Source organism: Ovis canadensis, chromosome 1 (genome assembly GCF_042477335.2).
Source record: "Ovis canadensis isolate MfBH-ARS-UI-01 breed Bighorn chromosome 1, ARS-UI_OviCan_v2, whole genome shotgun sequence".
In the NCBI taxonomy this organism is placed as follows: domain Eukaryota; kingdom Metazoa; phylum Chordata; class Mammalia; order Artiodactyla; family Bovidae; genus Ovis; species Ovis canadensis.
This window is the reverse complement of record NC_091245.1, coordinates 105,614,772-105,639,914: the sequence shown is the minus strand read 5'-3', so window position 1 is coordinate 105,639,914 and position 25,143 is coordinate 105,614,772. Positions and strand designations below refer to the sequence as shown.

At 49.1% G+C, this 25,143-nt stretch overlaps 1 protein-coding gene across 12 annotated transcripts in view; it reads left to right on the top strand.

Moving 5' to 3' along the window:
* Positions 1-22,508, top strand: part of ADAR (adenosine deaminase RNA specific) — a 51,623-nt gene extending 29,115 nt beyond the window's left edge. For 4 of the 12 annotated variants that reach the window (XM_069543561.1, XM_069543635.1, XM_069543626.1 and 1 more), the window contains exons 2-15: positions 479-1,911; positions 3,783-3,966; positions 4,446-4,594; positions 5,166-5,310; positions 5,436-5,626; positions 14,121-14,346; positions 14,602-14,773; positions 15,045-15,138; positions 15,741-15,863; positions 16,160-16,293; positions 18,136-18,318; positions 18,792-18,904; positions 19,439-19,566; positions 19,731-22,508. In XM_069543561.1, coding sequence (XP_069399662.1) covers positions 479-1,911; positions 3,783-3,966; positions 4,446-4,594; positions 5,166-5,310; positions 5,436-5,626; positions 14,121-14,346; positions 14,602-14,773; positions 15,045-15,138; positions 15,741-15,863; positions 16,160-16,293; positions 18,136-18,318; positions 18,792-18,904; positions 19,439-19,566; positions 19,731-19,968 — 3,513 coding nt within the window. In that variant the 3' untranslated portion in view covers positions 19,969-22,508. The remainder of the gene's footprint in view (positions 1-478; positions 1,912-3,782; positions 3,967-4,445; positions 4,595-5,165; positions 5,311-5,435; positions 5,627-14,120; positions 14,347-14,601; positions 14,774-15,044; positions 15,139-15,740; positions 15,864-16,159; positions 16,294-18,135; positions 18,319-18,791; positions 18,905-19,438; positions 19,567-19,730) is intronic. The other 8 variants (XM_069543597.1, XM_069543643.1, XM_069543616.1 and 5 more) reach the window with 5 other exon arrangements.
* Positions 22,509-25,143: the final 2,635 nt, after the last annotated feature.

The following is a 25,143-nucleotide window of genomic DNA, read 5'->3' as shown; positions in this document are numbered from 1 at the left end:
GACCATCTCATGGTCTCCTAACTCCCTTGGCACTTTTAGGTTATTCTGTGTGTTTGTTTTTAAAGTAAAACATTTATTTGCTTTCTTGATTATAAAAGTTGTTTTGTTTTTTTTTTTTTTGGGTGAGTGGAAACATACGTTCTCAAGTCCCTAAACTCTTGAAGGGAAGACAGTGCGCTAGGTTGCTGGAGAGGCTGTGCTGGAGTGTCAGCACCGCCACATGCTCCACCGCCACACACAGGAGCTCTGTGTGTCTCACTGTCTGCTCCTCCATCTATTCCCTCTGTTGGGTCCACGGGTAGCACCTATGAGGTGTGCAGGCCGCCCTAGCTGGGTCACTAGCCCACGCCTCACTCAGCTGCTCAGCTTGTTAAGAATCAGATACAGCCCCCACCCCCACCCACCCCAAGAAGGCAGAAGGGACAGACTCCCTGCCGCAGTCCTAATTCACACTCTTCTCCATCTTCTTGTTCTGCAGGGGTATTCCCTCAACAGATACCAAGCCCGCCCAGCCCAAGGCTATGAGCACAGCAGGCACAGACACCAGCAGCCAGAGCGGGGACCTTACCGTGACAGTTTCCAGCTCCAGCAAATAGAGTTTCTCAAGGGGCAGCTCCCAGAAGTGCCCCTATTTGGAAAGCAGCCACCATCACTGCCACCGCTCCTCCCTGGACTCTGGCCAAGGTTTCCAGGACCACCTGCCAGAGGTGGGCCCCTCCAGATCCAAGGTGTCCCCAGGGGCGTGCCTCTCAGAAGTCAGGTAGTCCCAAGACGGTTCCAGCGTCCTTTCCCACGTGGCCACATTCGGCCATGGAGAGGTGTTGATAGGCTCTCCTCACATTTCCAGGGACTGACCATCAGCCAGGATCAGGAACAAAGGACCCTAAAGCTCTTGGATGAGCTTGGAGACGGGAAGGCCACCACAGCGCGTGATCTGGCCCGGAAGCTCCAAGCCCCAAAGAAGGACATCAACCGAGTCCTGTACTCTCTGGCAGAGAAGGGTAAGCTGCACCAGGAGGTAGGATCTCCCCCTTTGTGGAGAGCCACAGTCCCGGTTCAGGCTCGGAACCAGCCTAGCCAAGTAACAAGGGCAGAGAGTCAGACCCCAGGAGCTCCAAGCCCAGACTCCAGTGTGGAAACAGAAGACAGAAGCACCCCGTGTGGCTTGGAAGAGCCTCCCGAACCTCTCGACATGGCTGAGATCAAGGAGAAGATCTGTGACCACCTGTTCAATGTGTCCAGCTCCTCTGCCCTGAACTTGGCTAAAAACATTGGCCTCACGAAGGCCCGGGATGTGAACGCTGTGCTGATTGACTTGGAAAGGCAGGGAGATGTCTACAGGCAGGGCACCACCCCTCCCATATGGTATTTGACTGACAAGAAGCGAGAGAGGATACAGATCAAGAGAAACAAGGACAGTGTTCCGGAAACCACTCAAGCTGCTGCTATCCTGGAGGCCGGAAAAACCACAGAGGGCCCCACCTGCAACTCACCTGCATCAGACGCTTCCAACAGCACGGTCACCCCAGGAAAGGTGGAAAATGGGCAGGAACCCGTTGTCAAGTTAAAACTCAAGCAAGAGGCCACAGCAGAACCAGTAAAACTGAAACCACCTGTTCATGACAATGGCCCCTCCAAAACAGGGTATGTTGACTTTGAAAACGGCCAGTGGGCCACAGATGACATCCCCGATGACTTGAATAGTATCCACGCCGCACCAGGTGAGTTCCGTGCCATCATGGAGATGCCCTCCTTCTACAGTCATGGCTTGCCACGGTGTTCACCCTACAAGAAACTGACAGAGTGCCAGCTGAAGAACCCCATCAGCGGCCTGTTAGAGTATGCCCAGTTCGCTAGTCAGACCTGTGAGTTCAACATGATAGAGCAGAGCGGACCACCCCATGAACCTCGGTAAGAGACCACCCAGGAATTGTGCCTAAGGTTGGGGTCGGGCGCTCTTGCTCCTGACACAGTCTCAGCCGACTCGTGAGCGGTGCCGGTTGGTGGCCCCTGTCTTTTCCCTCTTCTTTCTACCTGTGGGCTGCGTCTTCCTTGTCTGGCCCTTCCTCTACCTCTTGAGCAGGGAACGTAGACCTCGGCCCAGCCAGAGTCTTGGCTGAGCAAGGGGGAAGTTGGCACTCTTGGCTAAAATGAAGCTTCTTTGGAGATGATTAGCTTCCATGCAGCAGTGTCATGCCTGCCTCCTAAGGCCAGAGGTAATGAAGGCTTGATGCCCCTCCCGCCCCCTTCCATGTGCCATCCTCCTCCACTCCCACCCCGCCCCCCACGAGCTGAGCTCCCCACAGGATGCACGAACAGCTGGCTGCACACCGGAGTAAGGGTGGGTTGTGCTGCTAAGTAGCAGTGAGTTCAAACCACCCCGCCCCTCCTGCCTCCCGCTCAGCTCCCGTGGGGAAGGGATGCACACGTAGGGTGTGTGCGGCTGCCTGCTTCCTGAAGGTGGTGGTTCTAATTTTACAAGCTGCCTCCGCACAGATGGGTGGGCTAGCACTTGCTGCTGCTCCTAAGCTGTGAAGTCAGAAATTACCTCACTCGGACAGCTGGCCTGGCCCGGCACCATAGGCGTTTCCAAGCCAGCAGACAGATAGAGGAAGACAGGTGGGCCCAGGAGGAGCCGCTGCAGGGCCTAGCAGAGATCAAGGACCACTAAAGCCGAGTGGCCGCCCGCCGCAACTAGAGAGCACGCTGGCAGAGTCCCACTCACCTTCACATTAGATGTAGGCCACTGTCTGATGAGGGTAACGACTCCCAGTGGCGACCCTGCCTCCTTATCTGACCGTCTTAATGACACTGAGATGACATTGCAGGGGAGCTGTGAGGAAGAGAGGGTGCATCCAGAAGCTGGCAGGGTCAGGACGGGTGTGCTTCTGTCTAGGGTAGAGGTAGGATGGCCGTCCTTCCTTCTTCTCCCTTTGTCCCTCTCCCGAGTTGGGGCACAGCAGTGGGTTTTGTGGTTAACCTTTCTTTGGACTCCAGCTGTAAGAAACATTGATGCCATGTTCAAATATTTCAGAAGACCCAGGAAATAAGAAATTTGACCTACTTTTCTAAATGAAATCCCAGATTGAGCAAAGAGCTGAACCAATTTGAAAGCTTGAACAAAAGCGGACTGAGCTAAGTCCAGGGGGCCTAGAACAAATGCTTTTTGGTTCTCTGCATAACAAGGAGATATGCCTTTCATCTCAGGCGGCAGACAAATAGAGCTGTAGGTTGGCTCAAAAGAGACCATGAGAGTGGTGTACCTCTGAGGGTAGGTTGGGGACAAAAACAGGCTCCCCAGAGTGGCAGACATCTGATCCCCGCAGGTGGCTGGAGAGTGTGAGGCTGCGCTGTGAGAAGCCTTGGCTTTCTTTAGGAACACCCTTGAGGTGGCCGAGTCGGCCACCATTGCTTTAGGGTAAAGGCTCTTTGGTTGCTAACAAGACTCTAATGGTGATTTTAGCTCATCATTTTTTGTACAGATTTGATCTTAATTCATTGCTAAAGGATAGTGGGTTTCCCTTGAGCTAGTTTCTTATCGCCTGTGGCTACGTTTGCTCTAATGAGCTTGGAGAGAGAGGGTCGCTGGCTGCTTTGTTTCCAAAAAGCAGGAATAGGCTGTACCTGCAAAGGGACAGGAGTCCCTTGGTCTGCCCTCCATCTCCTTCACAAGTCAACAAACCCCTTAGCGTAGCAGGAAATTCCAGGGTGAAGATCTCTTTGGAGAGGGCAGAAGGGATGGCCTAGACTAGTGTTCACACATCTAATCGCTTTCCATCAAGATTTAAATTCCAAGTTGTCATCAGTGGCCGAGAGTTTCCCCCAGCTGAAGCTGGCAGCAAGAAAGTGGCCAAGCAGGATGCAGCCACGAAAGCCATGATGATTCTGCTCGAGGAAGCCAAAGCCCAGGACAGTGGAAGCCCAGAAGAAGCCTGCCGCTATTCCTCGGAGAGGGAGCCAGAGAAGGTGGGTGTCCCGTCCTCCGGGAGGACCTCCACTCACCGTCCACATCCGTGGAGCACTAGACCATCACCTGACCCTCTTGGCCTGCCCAACCCGCTCTCTGGCTCAGGGTCAGCTTCCCGCTGTCCCCTCTCCCCCGCCTCACCAGCCTGCCTTTCCTCATTTCATACCCAGCTCTCCTTCTGGTGCCCCCTCCCAACCTAACTGGAATTGCAGAATTTCAGAGTTGAAAGAGGCATTAAAATTTATTGAATCCAGTCTCCTCTCTTGGCAGATACAAAATGAAATCAAGGACGCTTAAGTAACTGATCTGCAAGGCCTAGAAAATCCCCGCAGCCCTCTTCCTTTAGAAAGCCAGCCCCAAACATGCAATTGATCGAAAGAAGTTCTCCCATCCCCGTTCCCTCTGCTGTGACAGAACAGCCAGTATTTTCTCAGTCAGTTTTCGTTCTTGTTTTGTTTTTGTCTCGTTTTCTCCACAGACTGCAGAGTCCCAGACTGCCACCCCTTCAGCAACATCCTTCCTTTCTGGGAAGAACCCCGTCACTACATTGCTTGAGTGTGTGCACAAGTTGGGGAGCTCCTGTGAATTCCGTCTCCTATCCAGAGAAGGCCCTGCCCATGACCCCAAGTACATCTCTTGTATCATGTATCTCTGCTGAGGTTTTCTCAAAAAAGAGAGAGATACATTTTCTTCCTTGCCTCCTCGAGATGGCAGATTATTTCACTAAGCAGTCACTCCTGTTTTCAGTATGGAGAATGTGGGGCCTTGAGAGCCTGGTTGCTGCTTGTGGAGCAGAGTATCGGGTCAGGAGCTCACAGGGCAAATCAGGGACCGAGCAGGAGGGAGACACCTGGCTTGAAGGTTACTGGTGGTGGGACTAAGAGGTGCAAGACCTAGGTCTACCTGAGAAGCTCTCGGCTCTGCAGATTTACATGTTCGAGAGAAGGGTTCCTGGAGGAGATGAAATTAGGTTGATGCTTAAAAATGTTGCTTAGGGGTCAGTTGGGCTGCGAGAGACTGGGGGCAGTAGGAGGGTGAAAGGCACCGGCTCTTCAAGGCAGAAGTGACTGCGTGAGCCAAGGCACGGAGGCGATGTGTGCAAGGAGATTACAAGTCATGAAGGATGACAACCTGACAAAGGCTAGGTAAAGCTCTTCTATCAAAACCAGTTTAATCCTCTCCTTTCGTCTCCTGTCAGGTTCCAGTACTGTGTTGCAATGGGAACCCATACTTTCCCCACTGCCAGCGCCCCGAGCAAGAAGGCAGCAAAGCAGATGGCTGCCGAGGAAGCCATGAAGGCCCTGCAAGGGGAGGCGACCAGCTCGGCATCTTCTGATGACCAGGTGGGGCCATTTCCTACTCACAAGATGCAGGCCGTTTTAGCAACCAAGTGGCGTAGGATGGCCCATGAGCCCCTCAGAGTCTCCGTTAAGTGGTCACAGTTCCTCTTTGGCTGATTGTCCTTCAGCCCGGAAGTACGAACACGGAAGCATTCGATACCTTGGAATCAGTGATGCCCAACAAGGTCAGGAGGATCAGTGAGCTCGTCAGATACCTGAACACCAACCCAGTGGGTGGCCTGTTGGAGTACGCCCGCTCCCACGGCTTTGCTGCTGAGTTCAAGTTGGTTGACCAGTCCGGACCTCCTCACGAGCCCAAGTGAGTGTTCCAGTCCTGGCTACAGCCTTGTGTCACAGGGTGGGACAGCCTATAACCCAGGAAAAGGAAGGATGTGTATTAGCTGTGAATGACAGGCAGGGCATGTTGAGAGAGCCCTGTCCCCAGGGCCTCTGAGAAGACTCTAGATCAGCCATCTTGAGAAGATACCTACTCTTCCAGTGAGTGTGAGCCTTAAAATTTTTTTTAAACAAGTTTTAATTTTTTAAAGGGATATATATATACCCATAGAAAATCATTCAAGCTGATTGAAAAGATGTGCAATGAAAAGGTCTCATTTCTAGTTTAGACTTCGTTTCCTTCCCCAGACTCATATACTATTACCAGTTTCTTGATTCCATGCACATCTGAGCCTGTTTTCCTTTCTCTGTTTTTTAAAATAAGTATATGTCATCTTCTGTTCTACTTAACTGTGTGCCTCAGAGGTCATTACAGATGAGTATGTATAGACCTACCACATAAATGCTCCATTGAATAGATATTTACAGTTTTTAAATTGCTTTGCTGAACAAGAGATACGAAAGTCCCTGAACAGACACTCAACTACCTACCTGGTAGTTTAAGAAGGAGAACGTTATTACTATTTGAAGCCCCACCTTGCGTAGTTTGTCTAACCGACTTCCAGGGACATTCAGGCTAGTTCTGGTCTTATTCTAAAAGCACTCTTGCAGTGAACAGCCTGCTCTGCCTGTCTTTGTCTACATGTGCAAACCTGTCTCTGGTATAAATGTTCAGGAGAGGAAGTTCTGGGCAATCAGTCTCATACACTGTTGTTTAAGTTTTTAAAATAGGTAATAGATTATGCAAAATAAAAAATATTATTCAAAAATAAAAATATAAAAAACTTCTCACTTTTTCTTCTCACTTTCACCCAGTTCTTACCTATACATACACACACACACATACCCCAACATGTAATAACTTTGCACTATTATATATCCTTCGAGAGTGTCCATATAAATACAAGCAGCTATATTCCCCTTCATTACACAGAAATACATATATGCATTAATTTCTAGCTTGCTTTTTACATACAAAATTATCTTAGAAAATTTTTCATATCACTTTGTGTTCTTTGTATATAGCTGCAAAGTATAGTGCTTCAGTGTACGGATTTATCATGATTTACTTAAGCAGCCTCAGTTAATGAACACTTGGATTGTTTCCAAACTTGGTATTATAACAAGGCTACAATGAATAATATATGTGCATTTAAAGTTTTGGTAAATTTTGCCAAATTTTCCTCCAATGAAGTTATACTGGTCTATGCTTCCACCAACGGTATATAAAGAATATCTCTTGCTCTACCTCATAAGCATTCTAAAAGGCGAAAAATGGTATCTCCATACAGTACAAAGCCTAGCCCACACCAGGATATTTAATATTACTATTTACCACATTAATAGGTCAAAGGAGAAACACCACATGGTCATCTCCTGAGGTTCCAAAGAGACATACAGTAAAATTTAGCTTCCGTTCAGATTAAGAAAGCAAGTTGTTAAGAAAGCAGAAATTATTGAATACATCCTTTGCATGGTAAAGAACATGTCTGAAGTCAAAAGCCAGCAGCTTATGTTAAACCCAGAACTGTTCCCGTTAAAGTCAGGGAGGTGTGGCTGCCAGTGTCATCACTGTTTAATGTCATTCTGGAATTCCTAGCTAATGCAGGCAGTTTAGAGAAAGAAGGAAGTGTAAAGAGAGGGAAGGGGAGGTAAAGTTACCACTGTTTGTAGATGATTTGATAGTATGCCTGGAATATTCGTGAGAAAACTGAAGAAATACAGAGACGAAGCAGAATTTAGGAGAGCAGGGGACTACAAAATGATGTGTAAGAGTCAAGAACTTTTCTTGTATATAGTAATAAGCAGTTAGAAAACGTGTAGAAAATATCCTATTTGCAACTTTAGCTAAAAAGATAAGTGACTCAGGCACATTCCTAATAGGGAATATGTGGGTTCCACGTTAGATAAAATGCCGATGACCTGGGGACCATCTCCTCTATCCAATTCACCTCCTTCAGCCAAACTATCCTTGAAGAAAAGAAAAAAAGGAGGTGTTAGTTGCTCAGTTGTATCCGACTCTTTGCAGCTATGGACTGTAGCCTGTCATGCTCCTCTGTACATAGAATTCTCCAGGCAAGAACACTGCAGTGGGTAGCCATTCCCTTCTCTGGGGGGTTTTCCCAACCCAGTGATCGAACCCAGGTCTCCTACATTGCAGGCAAATTCTTTCATTTCTGAGCCACCAGGGAAGCTCTGTTTATTGTACCTACAATTTCTATCCCAAATTCCTTTCTCCTCTTTCTGCCTCCAGTGTCAACACTCTCTCAGCCAGGCCATCGTTTTCTTTCACCTAAACCAGGAAATAGTCTCCTGGTCTCTCTATGTTTATTTATTCATTCAACAGATATCTATACAGGACATTGTATTTGTTAGAATGGGAGTCAGATATCAATAATCATATAAAGAAATGTAAGATCTTGGATTTGATAGATTATAAAGCGCTCACATTGCATGATGTGATGAGAACCTACATGGCATGACTTGACTCAGTACAGAGAGAGGAGAGGGCTTCCCTGAGAAGTGATGCGTAAGCTGAGACCTTAGTACCCCCAGGTCTGCAGAGCTGGTAAAGGGCTGCCGGAAGGCCAGTGTGGGTGGAGCAGAGAGCACAGGGGCGGCCTGATGCCAGATGAGACTGAAGGGAACCTTGTGAGCCATGTCATCCTGCTGCCTCACAAGTAGTAGAGAGCCGTTGAAGGGTTTTAAGTAAGGGAGATTCACTTGCCCCCACCCCCACCCCCCCCGCCCCCGCCGCCCCGACTTTTGCCCTCTCCGTGGCATTTTTCCTACTATATTTTTATACTGCCTTTTCTTTCATACTCTAAGAAAACCATTTCAGACCTTTGTCTTCAAATTTCCAATAAAACCTCTTTCTCGCTATAAACTGATGACCTGACTTAATTGAGAAATAATTGTTGTTCAGTCATTCAGTCATGTCTGACTCTTTGCGACCCCGTGGACTGCAGCACACCAGGCTTCCCTGTCCTTGACCATCTCCCGGAGCTTGCTCAAGCTCATGTCCATTGAGTCAGTGATGACATTCAACCATCTCATCCTCTGTCGTCCCCTTCTCCTCCTGCTTTCAGTCTTTTTCAGCATCAGGGTCTTTTCCAGTTTGTCAGCTCTTCGCATCAGGTGGCCAAAGTATTTTAGCATCAGTCCTTCCAATGAATATTCAGGATTGATTTCCTTTAGGATTGACTGGTTTGATCTCCTTACAGTCCAAGGGACTCTCAAGAGTTTTCTCCAACACCATAGTTTGAAAGCATCAATTATTTGGCAGTCAACCTTATTTATGGTCCAGCTGCCACATCCATATATGACTACTGAAAAAACCATAGCTCTGACTAGATGGACCTTTGTTGGCAAAGTAATGTCTCTGCTTTTTAATATGCTGTCTAGGTTGGACATAGCTTTTCTTCCAAGGAGCAAGTGTCTTTTAATTTCATGGCTGCAGTCATTGTCTGCAGTGATTTTAGAGCCCAAGGATATAAAGTCTGTCACTGTCTTCCATCTGTTTGCCATGAAGTGATGGGACTGGATGCCATGATCTTAGTTTTTTGAATGTTGAGTTTTAAGCCAGACTTTTCACTCTCCTCTTTCACCTTCATCAAGAAGCTCTTCAGTTCCTCTTCTCTTTCTGCCATAAGGGTGCTGTAATCTGCATATCTCAGGTTGTTGATAAATCTCCCAGCAATCTTGATTCAAGCTTGTGTTTCATCCAGCCCAGAATCTTGCATGATATACTCTGCATATAAGTTAAAGCAGAGTGACAATATACAGCCTTGACATACTAACTCCTATTACAGTTTTGAACCAGTCCGTTGTTCATGTCTGGGTCTAATTGTTATTTCTTGACCTGTAAAACCTGTATGCAGGTAGGTAAGTATGGTGATCTAGTATTCCCATCTCTTTAAGAATTTTCCACAAATTGTTGTGATCCACACAGTCAGAGGCTTTAGCGTAGTCAGTGAAGCAGAAGTAGATGTTTTTCTGGAACTCTCTTGCTTTTTCTTTGATCCAGCAGATGCTGGCAATTTGATCTCTGGTTCTTCTGCCTTTTCTAAATCCAGCTTGAACATCTGCAGTTTCTCAGTTCACATACTGTCGAAGCCTAGCTTGGAAGATTTTGTGCATTACTTTGCTAGCATGTGAAATGAGTGCAATTGTGTGGTAGTTTGAACATTCTTTGGCATTGCCCTTCTTTGGGACTGGAATGAAAACTGACCTTTTCTAGTCCTATGCCCACTGCTGAGTTTGCTGGCATATTGAGTGCAGCACTTTAACAGCATTGTCTTTTAGGATTTGAAATAGCTCAGCTGAAATTCCATCACTTCCACTAGCTTTGTTCATAGTGATGCTTCCTACGGCCCACTTGACTTTGCACTCCAAGAATGGCTGCCTGTAGGTGAGTGATCATACCATTGTGGTTATCTGGGTCATTAAGATCTTTTTTGTACAGTTCTTCTATGTATTCTTGCCACCTCTTCTTACTATCTTCTGCTTCCGTTAGGTCCATACCATTTCTGTCTTTTATTGTGCCCATCTTTGCATGAAATGTTCCCTTGATATCTCTAATTTTCTTGAAGAGATCTCTAGTCTTTCCCATTCTATTGTTTTCCTCTATTTCTTTGCATTGTTCACTTGGGATGGCTTTCTTATCTCTGCTTGCTATTCTTTGGAACTCTGCATTCAAATGGGTATATCTTTCCTTTCCACCTTTGCCTTTTGCTTCTCTTCTTTCTTCAGCTATTTGTAAGGCCTCCTCAGACAACCATTTCGCCTTTTTGCGTTTCTTTTTACTTGGGGGTGGTTTTGATCACTGCCTCCTGTACAGTGTTACAAAGCTCTGTTCATAGTTCCTCAGGTACTCTATCAGATCTAATCCCTTGAATCTATTTGTCACTCCCATTGTATAAACGTAATGGATTTGATTTAGGTCATACCTGAATGGCCTAGTGGTTTTCCCTACTTTTTTCAATTTAAGTCTGAATTTGGCAATAAGGAGTTTGTGCTCTGAGCCACAGTCAGCTCCTGGTCTTGTTTTTGCTGACTATGTAGAGCTTCTCCATCTTCAGCTGCAAAGAATATAATCAAGATGATTTCAGTATTGACCATCTGGTGATGGCCATGTGTAGAGTCGTCTCTTGTGTTGTTGGAAGAGGGCATTTGCTGTGACTGGTGCATTCTCTTGGCAAAACTCCGTTACCCTTTGCCCTGCTTCTTTTTGTACTCCAAGGCAAAACTTGCCTGTTACTCCAGGTATCTCTTGACTTCCTACTTCTGCATTCCAGTCCCCTGTGATGAAAAGGACATCTTTTTTTGGTGTTAGTTCTAGAAGATCTTGTAGGTCTTCATAGAACCGTTCAACTTCAGCTTCTTTGGCATTAGTGTTGGGGCATAGACTTGGATTACTGTGATATGTTTTGCCTTGGAAACAAACAGAAATCATTCTGTCGTTTTTGAGATTGCACCCAACTAGTGCATTTTGGACTCTTGTTGACTATGAGGGCTGCTCCGTTTCTTCTAAGGGATTCTTGCCCACAGTAGTAGATATTAGCAGTAATAATCCTTACTTTCCCATCGCTGAATCCACCTTCCTACGTCATCTGCACAGGACATCTGTACTGGTGTGCAGGAAGCGTCCTCCTTCCATTCCGTGCCCTGGATCCCCTCCCCCTCGGCCTGTCCTCCCCTTCTCTCCCACTCTCATTATCAGCTGCTCCAGAGCTCTGTTGGATCCTTCCCATCGGCCTGCACACATGCCTGTGCCCATCTGCTAAAACCCTTCCCTTGACCCCACATCTCCCTCCAAATACCACCTCATCTCTCTGCTCCCGTCACAGCCAGACCTCTCAATATAATTGTTTATACTCGATGTCTTCATTGGTTTCACATCCTTGACTCATTCCAGTTAGGCTTTTGTCCCCAGCATTCCACTAAAAGGCTAACCACTAGCCATATGTGGTTGCTGAGCACTTGAAATGTGGCTGTGTAACCGAGGAACTGAATTATCAGTTGTATTGAATTTTCATTAAAGTTAGCCTCATGTGGCCAGTGGCTATCGTATTGGACAGTGAAGCTCTAGTGGATCCTAATTGCACAACTAAGAAACTTTGTTCTATATATTGTGGTTGTTCAGTCACTAAGCTGTGTCCGACTCTGCAACCCCACGGACTACAACATGCCGGGCTTCTCTGTCCTCCACTGTCTCCCGGAGTTTGCTCACTTTCATGTCCATCTCATCTTCTGCCGCCGCCCCCACCCCACCCCCCCCGCCTTTTGCCCTCAGTCTTGTTTTCCTGTGTACATATATAGGTATGTGTATATATGTGTGTGTGTCTTTGTGCCTAAGAGTGCATACTCTTTTCAAACATACAGAACACTCATGAAATTCTCCTGGATCCCTCAGGTCAAGATTCTACACAGTTTAGCCCCATCCCCTCTCTTCAACATCTCTTCATGCCTCTGTGCTTTTCCTTCATAAGCTTTAGCCCACTGGCTTGCACAAACCAGTTGGCATCATCAAAGAAAGGAGCAAAGGCATTCAGATGCTTATGACAAGCAAGAAATCGTGAGAAGCTCAGTGTGGTTGACCAGAAAGATGGATTCCTTTCACTGCCTTGAGCTGATTGATAAATCTTGATACTGAAACCTTTGTTATATGCAGTTAGATTATCCAAAAAGCTGGGTTTCCCTAAAGCAGGTTCAGTTCAGTTCAGTTCAGTCGCTCAGTCGTGTCCGACTCTTTGCGACCCCATGAATCGCAGCACACCAGGCCTCCCTGTCCATCACCAACTCCTGGAATTCACTCAGACTCACATCCATCTAGTCAGTGATGCCGTCCAGCCATCTCATCCTGGGTCGTCCCCTTCTGCTCCTGCCCCCAGTCCCTCCCAGCATCAGTCTTTTCCAGTGAGTCAACTCTTCGCGTGAGGTAGCCAAAGTACTGGAGTTTCAGCTTTAGCATCATTCCTTCCAAAGAAATCCCAGGGTTGATCTCCTTCAGAATGGACTGGTTGGATCTCTTTGCAGTCCAAGGGACTCTCAAGAGTCTTCTCCAACACCACAGTTCAAAAGCATCAATTCTTCGGCGCTCAGCCCTCTTCACAGTCCAACTCTCACATCCATACATGACTACTGGAAAAACCATAGCCTTGACTAGACGGGCCTTAGTCGGCAAAGTAATGTCTCTGCTTTTGAACATGCTATCTAGGTTGGTCATAACTTTTCTTCCAAGGAGTAAGCGTCTTTTAATTTCATGGCTGCAGGATCTGGTTAAAAGCTGGGATTCATGAAACCTTGTCTGGTAGCTACCCAAGCTGTTTTGCTCCATCCCTTCTTCCCTCTGTGTTTGTGGAGATGCCTAGCCAGGAAGGGAGGGGAACCACAGGCCACTCCCCTCCCTGCCTAGCAGCACTGCCTGCCTCGCTGCTCTACCTGTCCCCTCCCCCTAAGTTATCGCAAGGCCTCCAGGAATCTAAAGTGAAAGTGTAGTTGCTCAGTTGTGTCCAACTCTTTGCGATCCCATGGACTGTAGCCCGCCAGGTTCCTCTGTTCATGGGATTCTCCAGGCAAGAATCTGGAGTGGGTTGCCATTTCTTTCTCCAGGGGATCTTCCAGACCCAAGGATCAAACTCGGATCTCCCACATGGTGGGCAGACTGTTTACCGTCTGAGCCACCAGGGAATCCCCCAAGAATCTAAAAGTAACTCCTAATAGAGGTGTGGTTCGTGGAGCTAAGGCCAACCTTGCTCTCAGATCTCTCCAGGTTAAGTCCTCTTGAGCAAATCAGGAAATGAATGAGGAAATGGAATCAGGTAATTAAAAAATCAGAGCATTAGAAACAGTGATTCAAGCAGGAAAAAGTTACTCCCATCTCGTTTCTGCTTAAGTTGAAAAGGAAGTCCACATGTGGTGCTGGTATTGCTTTAAAGCCTCTCTAATACTCACTGATTTCCTTTGTGGTAAAGACAGGCTTTGAGCCTTTACAAGCCATAGCGTCTCGTCAGAATTTAATAAGTTGATTTTATCCCGTTTATTTATAGCCACCTTCTGTGAATGGCAAGTGATCCTGATTTTTCATTTACAGTAGTGATACAGAGTGTCCTTTTAAAATGTATTTAAAATTTAAAAATTTAAAAATAAATAAAATGTGTTTACATTGAAAAAGAGTCAATTTGGAGAAGAATATCAAGTAAGTAATACTCAGGTGATACCTGGATATAGCGGAAACCACACTATGATTCAGGAATATTCAAAGTCTGGGGAGTGGTGCCTTAGGAACAGAGCTGTCAGGAGTGATGAGGCCACGTGTCGGCCAGTATGGCCTCCCCTTGAGCAAAACCAGCCCTTTTCTGGAGCAGCTGGTGGGGTCAGGTACTTGTCTTTATTCCCTGCTTCTCATCTCCAAGGTTCGTTTACCAAGCAAAAGTTGGGGGTCGCTGGTTCCCAGCCGTCTGCGCGCACAGCAAGAAGCAAGGCAAGCAGGAAGCTGCAGATGCGGCCCTCCGCGTTTTGATTGGGGAGGACGAGAAGGCAGAGCGCATGGGTTTCACAGAGGTAACCCCAGTGACAGGGGCCAGTCTCAGAAGAACTATGCTCCTCCTCTCAAGGTCCCCAGAAGCAAAGCGAAAGACAGTTAAGCCGTCTACTTTTGGTGCTATCTTTTTTTGGGGGTCCTGCTAACTCCTATCTGGGTGGAGTCAGCTCTTAACTTGCTGTCATGTGAACCATCCCTCGTCTTTAATATTAGCCTCCATAGAGCTGGGATGCTAGTGCAAGAGGGGGAAAAAATGACCTACAAGTCGAGTAGTCCTCGACCTCCCCCGCCCAGTCTGAAACATGGTGGATGCAGGCGAGGCTCTGGCCCTGACAAGCCTCCTCTCCCCACAGCTCCCTCTCACGGGCAGCACCTTCCACGACCAGATAGCCATGCTGAGCCACCGGTGCTTCAACGCCCTCACCAACAGTTTCCAGCCCTCCTTACTCGGCCGCAAGATCCTGGCTGCCATCATCATGAAGAAAGACTCTGACGACCTAGGTGTTGTGGTCAGCCTGGGGACAGGTAAGTGGGTGCTGAAATATGTACCCCCAGCTCTCCATGCCCTGTGGTGACTGCACGTACCTCCTTATTCTCTGTGGGTGAATTTAAGGCAGAAGACTCATCTTATATTTTAGCTACAGTTTATTCAGAGCAAGGAATGAATTCTCATATCGTAGGAAAAAGAATACAGGAGTCAGGATTGATAAATAGGCTATTTGTACCTTCAGGGTTTAAGAACCAACATCCTTGTTTTCCTTTGGAAATTTCACATTTGGTTTAAATGCCTTTCCAGGAAATCGCTGTGTGAAAGGAGATTCTCTGAGCTTAAAGGGAGAAACTGTCAATGACTGTCATGCAGAGATCATCTCCCGGAGAGGCTTCATCAGGTGAGCAAGATTGCAGGGTGTCGGGGCTGTGCCACCACCTCACAGGCAGGTCCTCAATGCTGCAGGGTCAGCCTTTGAGCTTTTTACTGAATCAGTTCCTCTGTGACGTGGCTACATCCCTCTCCTCGGCCTGCTGTGGAAGAGTGCTGTCTTTTCCCGCTAACTCCACTTCAAGCCCCTTTCAAAAAAACACATGATGACCTCTTGATCTTCAGGGCTATGGGGATGAGGAGGCCTTCTGTCTCCATTTGAGGACCTACAAACAAACCCACTGTCCTGCCAGCTTTCCTCTCCAGTTCATCTTTAATTTGTGAAGGGAAAGAAGCCACAGCCTCCTGTAGTTCCTGAATCAGTTTGTTCTGCCCTAAAATTCCTGTCGCTGCCAGAGCAAGAAGCTCTTGGCCAAATTGTAACTGACCTGAAAGGCTAACTTAACTGTAAGAAATGCTGAGGTCTCCCATGGAGAGATTCCACCACCTCTTTCAACCGGAGAAAGCGTGTAAAGTCTGCACCATTAAGGCTTTTCCTTGGGATCAGATTATAGAAGCAACCACTGTTCCCAGAGTCATAGCAGTCTTCTTAACCAGACTTTCTTCTTACAGGTTTCTCTACAGCGAGTTAATGAAATACAACCCCCAGACGGCGAAGGATAGTATATTTGAACCTGCTAAAGGAGGAGAAAAGCTTCAAATAAAAAAGAGCGTGTCATTCCATCTCTATATCAGGTCTGTACAGTCTCTGTTGTCACCAGAGCCGGCCTGCCGGCTTTCCAGGGCTGGGTGTCTGAATGGTCTCCACGTCCATAATTCAGAGCTTGTTCAGTGGGCAATGCTTGACTCTTGCTTGAGGTCCACACCCCAGTGTGGAATGACTCACACTTCTACCCACTCCAGTAGCCTGTGTAGGCTTCAGAGAAAAAAAAAAAGCCTCGTTTCTGCCACATGGAGCTGTTCTTAAGCCCCAGGCAGCTGAAGAGACCCATGCGCACAGACGGGTGTTAACAGACGCCCCTGTCTTGCAGCACGGCCCCGTGTGGGGATGGTGCCCTCTTTGATAAGTCGTGCAGCGACCGAGCCGTGGAGAGCACAGACTCCCGCCACTACCCTGTCTTCGAGAATCCCAAACAAGGCAAGCTCCGCACCAAGGTAGAGAACGGTGAGTGGCACGTCCTCCATCACCCACAGAAAGGCTCTGCAAAGCCCCAGGCCCGTCGCAGGGCCAGGGCACAGCTGCAGGGTTTCTGCCATCATGGGTGGGATACCAGGGTCTTGTCTCCAGAGGGAGGGAAGATGTAGGTCGGGGAAGATCTATGGGAAGATTGGGACTCCGTTTTGCATTGGTCGGCTGGGTGGATCTGCAGTCACATAGGAGGCAGCAGTGCCCATCTAGAGCCCAGAGGAGAGAGATGGCTGCAAATAAAAGTCTGAGAGTTATCCTCCTGCGGTTGATCCTTATGGCCATGGAAATGGATGGGATCACCTCAGGGAAGGTTGGAAAAAATGGAAAGAAAGCGAGGCAGAACAAGCCTGAGGCATTGACAGGACTCCGCGCCCGCTTCCCCGCCTGCCTAGCTGGCTGCTGGTTCTGCACCTTGTCTGCCAGCTCCTCCTGCTCTACCGTCCTCCCGTGTCTCCTCACCGTCTCCTCACGTCCACTCCGTTCCCTTCAGGCCAGCCTTCTGCAGTCATCAGAGTGGCCCTCAAACAGAGGTCGTGTCGCTTCCCTCCTCAGAACCCTGAAGTCTAAACACAGAGCTCCCATATGACCCACCAGTTCACTCCTAGGAACATCCCCAAGAGAAATGAAAATATGTCCACACAAAAACTAACACAGACCGGCTACCCTCTCTCTCGGCGTTGCCACTCTTGGGGCTGAGGAGGCCGCAGGCTGCCGCGTCGTTGCTGCATTTGCTGCGCTGGCACTGCGCTTTACAGCCCTGAAGAGTCTGCTTTTTTCCTCTCCTTTTTTCCCCCTGCAGTCTCCCATTATGGAGACCCAGGGAGAAAACACTAATACAGAACATTCATAGCAGCAATGTTCATAACAGCCCAAAAGTAGAGACAACCCCAGTGACTGGTGAGTGGGCAAGCAAAATGAAGTATATCCATAAAACGGGGTATCATTTGATACATGCCGCAGCACGAGGGAACCGAGGGAACAGTGTGGAGAAGGGAAAGCAGCCGGTCACGAAAGACTTTGTGTTACATGGCTCCCACATTTTCATTTACTTGAAACGTCTAGAATAGGAAAATCCATAAAGAAGGAAAGTAAGTCGGGCCAGCTGGGCCAGCGGTGGAAAGGGCTGGAGGGAAATGGGGCGTGACTGCTAAGGGATAGGAGGCTTCCTTGGAGGGTGATGAAATGTTCTCACATTGGTTGTGGTGATGGCTGCACAAGTCTGTGAATACACTAAAAATTATTATATACTCTAAACGGGTGGACTGTATCTCATTGAAGTTCAGGAAGAACCAAAAGCCCACCACCCTGTCATGGCCTCCCGCTACACGGAAGCAAGCCCTGCCACTTCGGCCATCCTGGTTCTTCGTCAGGTCCCTCCACAGCTAAACCCTCTGCTGCCTCAGGGCCTTTGCTTTTGCTGAACTCTGTGTCTGAAACACTCTTTCTCAGCTGTTTCTTCTCTTCCTTCGTGTCTCAGCCCCCCGACAGTCCTGTCCCAGGAGATGCCCTGACCTGTCCATTATAGCTCCCTCAAACCATCTACAATCATTACGTGTGTATTGGCTGACTTGTTTAGTGTCCCCTTTCTGCTCCCTCACTCCCATAAACCCGCTAGGAACGCAAGGATCTGATTTGGTTTTGCTCACTGTTGCTTCCCGGCACCAAGCCTAGTGCCCAGCACAAAGTAGCTGCTGTGAAATATTCAAAGAACAAATGAGTGAGAAGCCTCTGGCCCAAGTCTAAGGAGCAGAAAATGCCATGCCGGGGAGGGGCCTGGTCCAGCGGCCCTTGCAGGTCTAACCCAAGTCTCTCATCCAGGGGAAGGCACGATCCCAGTGGAGTCCAGTGACATTGTGCCCACATGGGACGGCATTCGGCTGGGGGAGAGACTCCGCACCATGTCCTGCAGCGACAAAATCCTGCGCTGGAATGTGCTGGGCCTGCAGGGGGCACTGTTGACCCACTTCCTGCAGCCTGTGTATCTCAAATCCGTCACTCTGGGTAAGGACCTGTCTTGGAAGCTGAAACCGGACTGTCATCCCGGTTCCCAGATCCCAGCAAACTGCACACTTCATTGCTAGGTGTTAACATGATGTCTCCCCTTTTCAAAGTGTGCTCGATTCGGTGGTTTAGTGATTGATTCTGAGTGTCCCGTCTGCTGTGATGGGAAAATTGGTTTAGGCAGCAGTCTCAGTAACAATATGCCAGCCAAGTCTTTCAAGGTGAGTTAGAGAAACACAGCAGCTTAAAACTGCAGTGTCTTAGTGTCCTTGCCGTCTCAGCACTTGGCCTTACCTGGAACCTTATATATTGTGCTTAACTGATGATCCCTTTGTATCCTGGGCAGCCGCAGTCAGCAGGTGCTCCCTGCCTAGGGAGCTGAGGCTCTGTCTGTGCCCTCACCCTCCCCACATGCCTCTGTTGCTTCATGGCACTGGGGATAATCAGATGTGTGCGTTTCTTTTTGTACCCAGGTTACCTGTTCAGCCAGGGGCACCTGACCCGTGCCATTTGCTGTCGTGTGACAAGAGATGGAAGTGCGTTTGAGGATGGACTCCGACATCCCTTTATTGTCAACCACCCCAAGGTGCGATAACCCAATCCATTTTTCTCTTGGCGTTTTCTCCTTTTCAAGTAGTCCTGTCAGCAGAGCAGAAATGTACAGTGTGGGCAAGGGGAGCCTTAGTTGGTTTCCCTCAAACTTAGCCTTCCCTCCTTTGGGGGCTTCCCCGATGGCTAAGATAGGAAAGAACCTGCCTGTAAAGCAAGAGACCTGGGCTTGATCCCTGGGTTGGGAAGATCCCCTGGAGGAGGAAATGCAACCCACTCCAGTATTCTTGCCTGGAGAATCTCATGGACAGAGGAGCCTGGCAGGCTGCAGTCCACGGGGTCACAAAGAGTTGGATATGACTAAGCGATTAACACTTTCACTTTTTTCCTTCTTTTAGTTTGGAATTCATTTGAATTGAGGTGGGGTTAGTATATCTCAGTCTTAGCCAAACGGAATCATAAACAAGGGGGAAAGATCATGACCTCGTCTTCCCTCTTTCCTGTGAGTCTTGAGTCCCTGCTTCAGAAGCTTTTCTCTGAAAGTTTCTATCTTCCTCCCTGGAATTCCTAGGTTGGCCGAGTCAGCGTATATGATTCGAAAAGGCAGTCTGGGAAGACCAAGGAGACAAGTGTCAACTGGTGTTTAGCTGATGGCTACGACCTAGAAATCCTGGATGGGACCAGAGGCACCGTGGATGGGTAAGGAGCTGGGGAAGCACAGCCACACAGCCAGGCGTGCCAGCCAGACTGCCAAGGGGCGTCACGTTGTCAAAACACCAGAGCTTAAAAGTTGCCGCCTCCGCACCCCCAGTGCCTCCACTTGTTCCATCCCAGGTGGATAATGAGTGCTTCTGTTTCCCCAGGCCACGGAACGAATTGTCCCGGGTCTCCAAAAAGAACATTTTCCTTCTATTTAAGAAGCTCTGCTCCTTCCGATACCGCAGAGATCTACTTAGACTCTCCTATGGTGAGGCCAAGAAAGCTGCCCGCGACTACGAGATAGCCAAGAACTACTTCAAAAAATCTCTGAAGGACATGGGCTACGGAAACTGGATAAGCAAGCCCCAGGAGGAGAAGAATTTTTACCTTTGCCCAGTGTAGTGTGACCCAGTGACTGATGGGTCAGGTGTTTCACACTGGGTGCGAGAGAGAGGTCGTAGCATTCCTCATCACATGGGTCAAGGGGTTTTGGGTTTTATTTTCCCTTTTTTTTTTTAAAGAATGGAACTGCGGCTGGTGACACTGAGAACTTTGGGTTCCTGTTATTCTGCTTTTCTTTGGGAATCCCAGGCCAGGTCTCACCACCCCCTTCTCTTTTCCCCAGCAGAGAGACAGAGACCGCAGGGCAGAGAGAAGGGGTTGGTTCCTTCTTTCCGCCCATTTCCTCTTCCGGTCTATTTCCATCTTTTTCTGTTTCCTTTCCCTTTGTGTTTGCTACACTGACCTCTTGTGGTCTCGATTAGGTTCCAGTCAACCGTGTGAACCATGCCAGGGACAGAGGATTTTTCATTTGTGAATTCTGAGGCCCCTCTGCTTCCCGTCTTCCCCTTCTGAGATTCCTTCCTCGTGATTGTTAGTTTTTCCTTTTCCTCCAAGAGGGCAAAGCAGTGAACTTAAAGAATCTGGTGATACATTTCTAAGGGCCGGAGTTGAACACTGCAGTCAGCTTGTTACCGGTGCCAAGCGTAATGAGAACCTGCAGATGATGCTCCGTGATCTTGCACTTTAGCCGGCTTGGGAGGGGCCCAGCGGCAGGGGAGGCAGCTGCCGGGGAGGTGCATCCCTTCCCCAGGTGGCAGGAAGGTCTGGGACCAGCCAGATGGGGCTAATGGAATTGCCTGAGCACTGGAGGAGGCCTGCCCTCCAGGGGTAACACAGACCACTTTCCCGGTAGGCAGACATACCTTGGAATGTTGCCAAGCTCCCAGCTGCTGTTCCTCCTAAAGCATTCCTAGGAATTTGTCCTGCTGATGGGGGCAGTAACGCTGTAGACCCCGACCAATTGGTAGGAAGAAACCCAGGGTAAATCCTAGAGGGTAAATCGTCTCTGCTCAGATAATCATGACTTAGCAGGAATAAGGCAAAAAATCATGTTGGGTCAGACCACTGTCCCCCCCAGCATATTTCTCGTGATGGTGACACCAAGGGAAGGTGACTAATTCATGGTAAATGGGGAGTTTTTAAAAGAATGCCATAAATGTTGATCCTCGACAGCTACAGATAACCTGTAATTGCACAGATTTGAAGTTCAGATGTCATTTTCCGTTGATTAACTGAGTGCTTTTGTTTTGCCTAATAGCTTCAGAAAGTTGTCTGCGGGCAGGTCACAGACCCGAGGTCTCCTGCCCGCTAGGAGTCTTTCTAGGGTTGCCCTTGAGCAGTAACTCCAAGTGAAAGGGGAGGTTGTCCTAAAACTCTGTGAGGCGGGACTCTGGGTCTGCACCTCAAGCTAGCGTGGACTCTGTGGTCAGAGCCTGCGCTTCTCCGTGGAGTCTGGCTCTGGGCTAGCCAGCCAGGTGTGCTCCAGAAAAGTACAGAGGCTCTGCCCTCTCCAGACCTGAGCCTGCCTCTTTCTCTCTGGACAGTTCCTATCATCTGTGAATAGGCCACACCAGTGCCCTCGGACGATCTTCCGTCCTCCCGCACACCCTGCCGGCTACGGCTAGTTAAGCCCCGTCTGTCCCGCCTTGTCAGTGGTGGATCCACCCAGGTCCACACATTTATCGTCGTGGCTACTGTGCCCTCTGTGCTTTTGACCAAAGTGAGAAACGTTAGGTCTTTCAAATACACTAACGATGTTTCTGTGGAACACCACAGTGTCCGTGGAACTAGAAGGGAAGCAATGCCTGTCTTCTGAGGTGGCAGGGGCCTACCCCTGGGTCCTATCAATCTTCCACCGGCACAAGATCAGTCCCGCCCCAGGAGGCAGCTCAGCTCCCTGGTTCTTTGAGCTGGAGAGCAGCACCTACTCACTCCTTGGCATGTCCAGCCCCTTGGGCATTAGAACCTCCACAGAACTCAGTCTCAGCCACCACCTTGTCTCAGCTGGGAGCCCGGGCACTCTGAACCGTTCAGAGCCCCCGCTTGCCCCAAGATCTTGTCTGGCGAACTTACAGTATTCAGTTTCTGCTGTAGGAAGAGAGTAAGGCTTCCCTGTACCCGTGCATCCTCTGGAAATAAGCCTGTATTGGGCCCTGCACGGCCACCCCACCCTGGCGCCTCACCCCCACCCCCTCAGAAGAGGCAAAACTGCCTACCCAAAGTGTCTGCTTCACTTTTTTGTCCAATCCTTGTTTTTGATAAGCAAGACCTCCTCCCCAGCTTTTTTTTTTTTTTTATGATCTTTGTAGTTGATTTGTCTGAACTGTGGCTATTGTGCATTCTTTGAATAATCACTTGTAAAAAAATTTGTCGCTGCTTCAAGCTATTTCCTTTACTCACGTTGAAGGGATTTTGCTGGCTTTTGGGGTCTCGGTAGTGACTCCCAAGAGCAGAGTGGAGAAGAGCCCAAGCGTAGACTTGGGGGCCACGATGGGTGCAGTCAGTTTTATGATCCTGCTTTTATGTGTCCTTTGGTATAAGTGACTAACAATATACATTCCTCATAAATAAAAAAAAAAAAGAATCTGAATTTTTAGAAAGCCTCGAGTCTTGGTTTCCTGGGGGACGAGAAAGTGGGGAACGGAGGGAGCTGTGGTGGGGATTTCGGCAACAGCACTAGCTGGGACTGACTCAGAACCTGGGGAGCGGGTCCCCCTCAGCCAGCAGAGAGGAGCCATCTCAAAGGTGAGCTTTTGTCTGGCACAGTGGGTGCATCAGACAGCCTTTGCTTACTTCCCCAGTTCCACAGCCCCACCTTCCCCAGCAGAGCCCTCCATCAAGTATCTTGTCCTCAGACACACGCTGTGCGAGATTTCAAGGCCCAGAGTAGGACAGTGTCCCTTGAGCCAGCATCACAGACCACAGACGCAACTCCAGAGGTTTCTACAGCCCTCCACCCCCAGCTGTTTGCCTGCGGGAGGTGCAGATTGCAGCCTGGACAGACCTGACTTGGCCACTGTCTTGGGAGACAGGCCATTTGCTTTCTACTTTATAGATGGCAGCTAGAATATTTCTGTCTTGATTTCAGAGCGGAAACGCCATTTTCCTCGTTGCTGTTGGGTCAGGATGTCTACAAGTCTCCTCTTTGACCTTGTAAAGATACCATACCAGAGGATAGGAGATGCCTGACAGTGAGGCCTCCTAAGTCAGTGAAACCTCCCTCTTCATCAACTATACAGATGGAACAGCTGAGGCCAGGGGGGCCAGCAACATATCCTGGGGGACATTAACCTAGGGCCAGAACTGCACGGGTGTGACTCACCATCTGTTGAAATAGTTGGGCAAGCTGAACAGATTCTACAGTGAAGGACAGTGTCTCTGCCTACAGTGAGGCCTGGAGCCTCGACACCTCTGTCCTCTCTGTTCTCAGGCGTCTGGTCCCTCCTGGAGGGAGATGTATCCAGACCTTTTAGAAAACGAACCATTTTCTTCATACCTAAGGTGAGTGCAGGATGTAAGACTGTCCCCCCAGCTCCCAGTTCCAGGCAGGCTGGAAGGCAAGGCTGCCCCCTGGGAACACGAGGGATTTCCTTCAGCATTTTGGTTGCTGCTCACCTGGCATTTCATCTTGGCCCACCATTTAATGCAGCTTCCAGGATGCAGGCCCGGGTCAAACCCGTGTTCCAGGAGCAGATGTGCCTTGCACACAGCCGTATCTATCTCCAGACCGGCCTCACCTCTGCCCTGCCCTCCAGGGCCCGTTTTTACAAAGGACCTCCCCAGGAGCTATTTCTGGGCTCTGTCTACTCCAGTCCAAGCCTTATCTTTCCCATCTGATGAACGGACTTGTCAGGCCACCATCACAATCATTGGCTACCACTGACCTTTTCTTTAGCTTTTTTAATGTCTAACCACAGCAACCTCTCATGGATCCAATTTCCCCAGTATTCTCCCTTTTCCCCTTTTTCACCAACCCTGGCCCATGAGGATCTCCCCACCACCCCCCCTCAAGGATTACAGAGAGATAAGACATCTTTGGAAACAACTTTCTTTATGAGAATCTTGAGTTCCTATTGAGTCTGGCCTGGAGTGGGCTAGACCAGTGCAAATGTTCCAGGAGCAGATGGGGTGGCCAAGGCCAGTGTTGGGGAAGACGGGGACACAGCAGGTGGGTGAGGTGTCCTAATGATTCCTAGACCAACAGTCCCCTACGAACCACATGACTGTCAAACTGACCTCTGAGACTTGTTGGAATGAATACTGAAAGGTGGCTGTTTATTCTGTGTCTAGTCTTGAGTGGCCGACTGGCCAGCATGAGTTGGCTAGTGAGGGATGCTGTGACGCCAGCCCAACTCTGCCTACAAGCAGAAGGTGACAACTAGAACTGAGTCGGGAGTGACTCAGAGAAGACCCTGATGCCCTTCGCTTCCCTCCCAAGGAAGCTCTTCTGCCAGCCTCAGAGGCCACGAGCATGGACTCTGGGGTCAGTGTGGGATTTCAGGCCAGCACTACTCACCAGCTATTTCTTGGTCTCTCGGGCCTCATTTTACTTCTGTCAACAGGGGCCCCTTCCCTGCAGGATTGTTGTGAGGAGTAAAAACAGGGCATCTGAAGCAGCTGGCCCAGAGCAGGCCACTGGTGCACAGCAGCTAATACTGGGGGGGGTGGGGGGGGGGCAGGAGATGCAGGACAGGAGACGAAGCTGCACACCCTCCCTCTTTCCTTAGGGGGAAACGACCTGCCCTTCCTGCACAGCCAGCCTTCCACCACAGAAGTGCCAGCTGGGGGCTGCCTGTGTCTTATTTGCTTTTCAATCTGCAATAGCTTGGGACCAGCTGTTCCAATATTAGACTCCTCACTGCCAGAAGACTGCCTTCCTCCTGCTGCAGTGCCAGTCATCACAAGCAGAGTTTTTCATGCCTTCTTTTCAGATGAAAAATGGTTCTCAGATGGCCTGTGGCCTTCCCGTCTCTGATGGAGACAATCTCAACTGTTTGCTCGCTGCCACCTCCCAAGTCCAGCTTGCTTGGGTTTCCATCCAGTATCTCTCCTTCTCTCTTCATAAGCAGGACTCCCCCCATCCTGGCCTGGTGCTGAGCTGGGTACCCAGTTCTCTTCAGAGATGCCCACCATGCCCCCTTTCTCCACCCCAGCCCCCATGGAAGGGGCCAAGAGGCATTCCTGACAACACCAAGAGGACAGAGGACCCAGAAGTGGAAGAGACTGGTTCTCTGA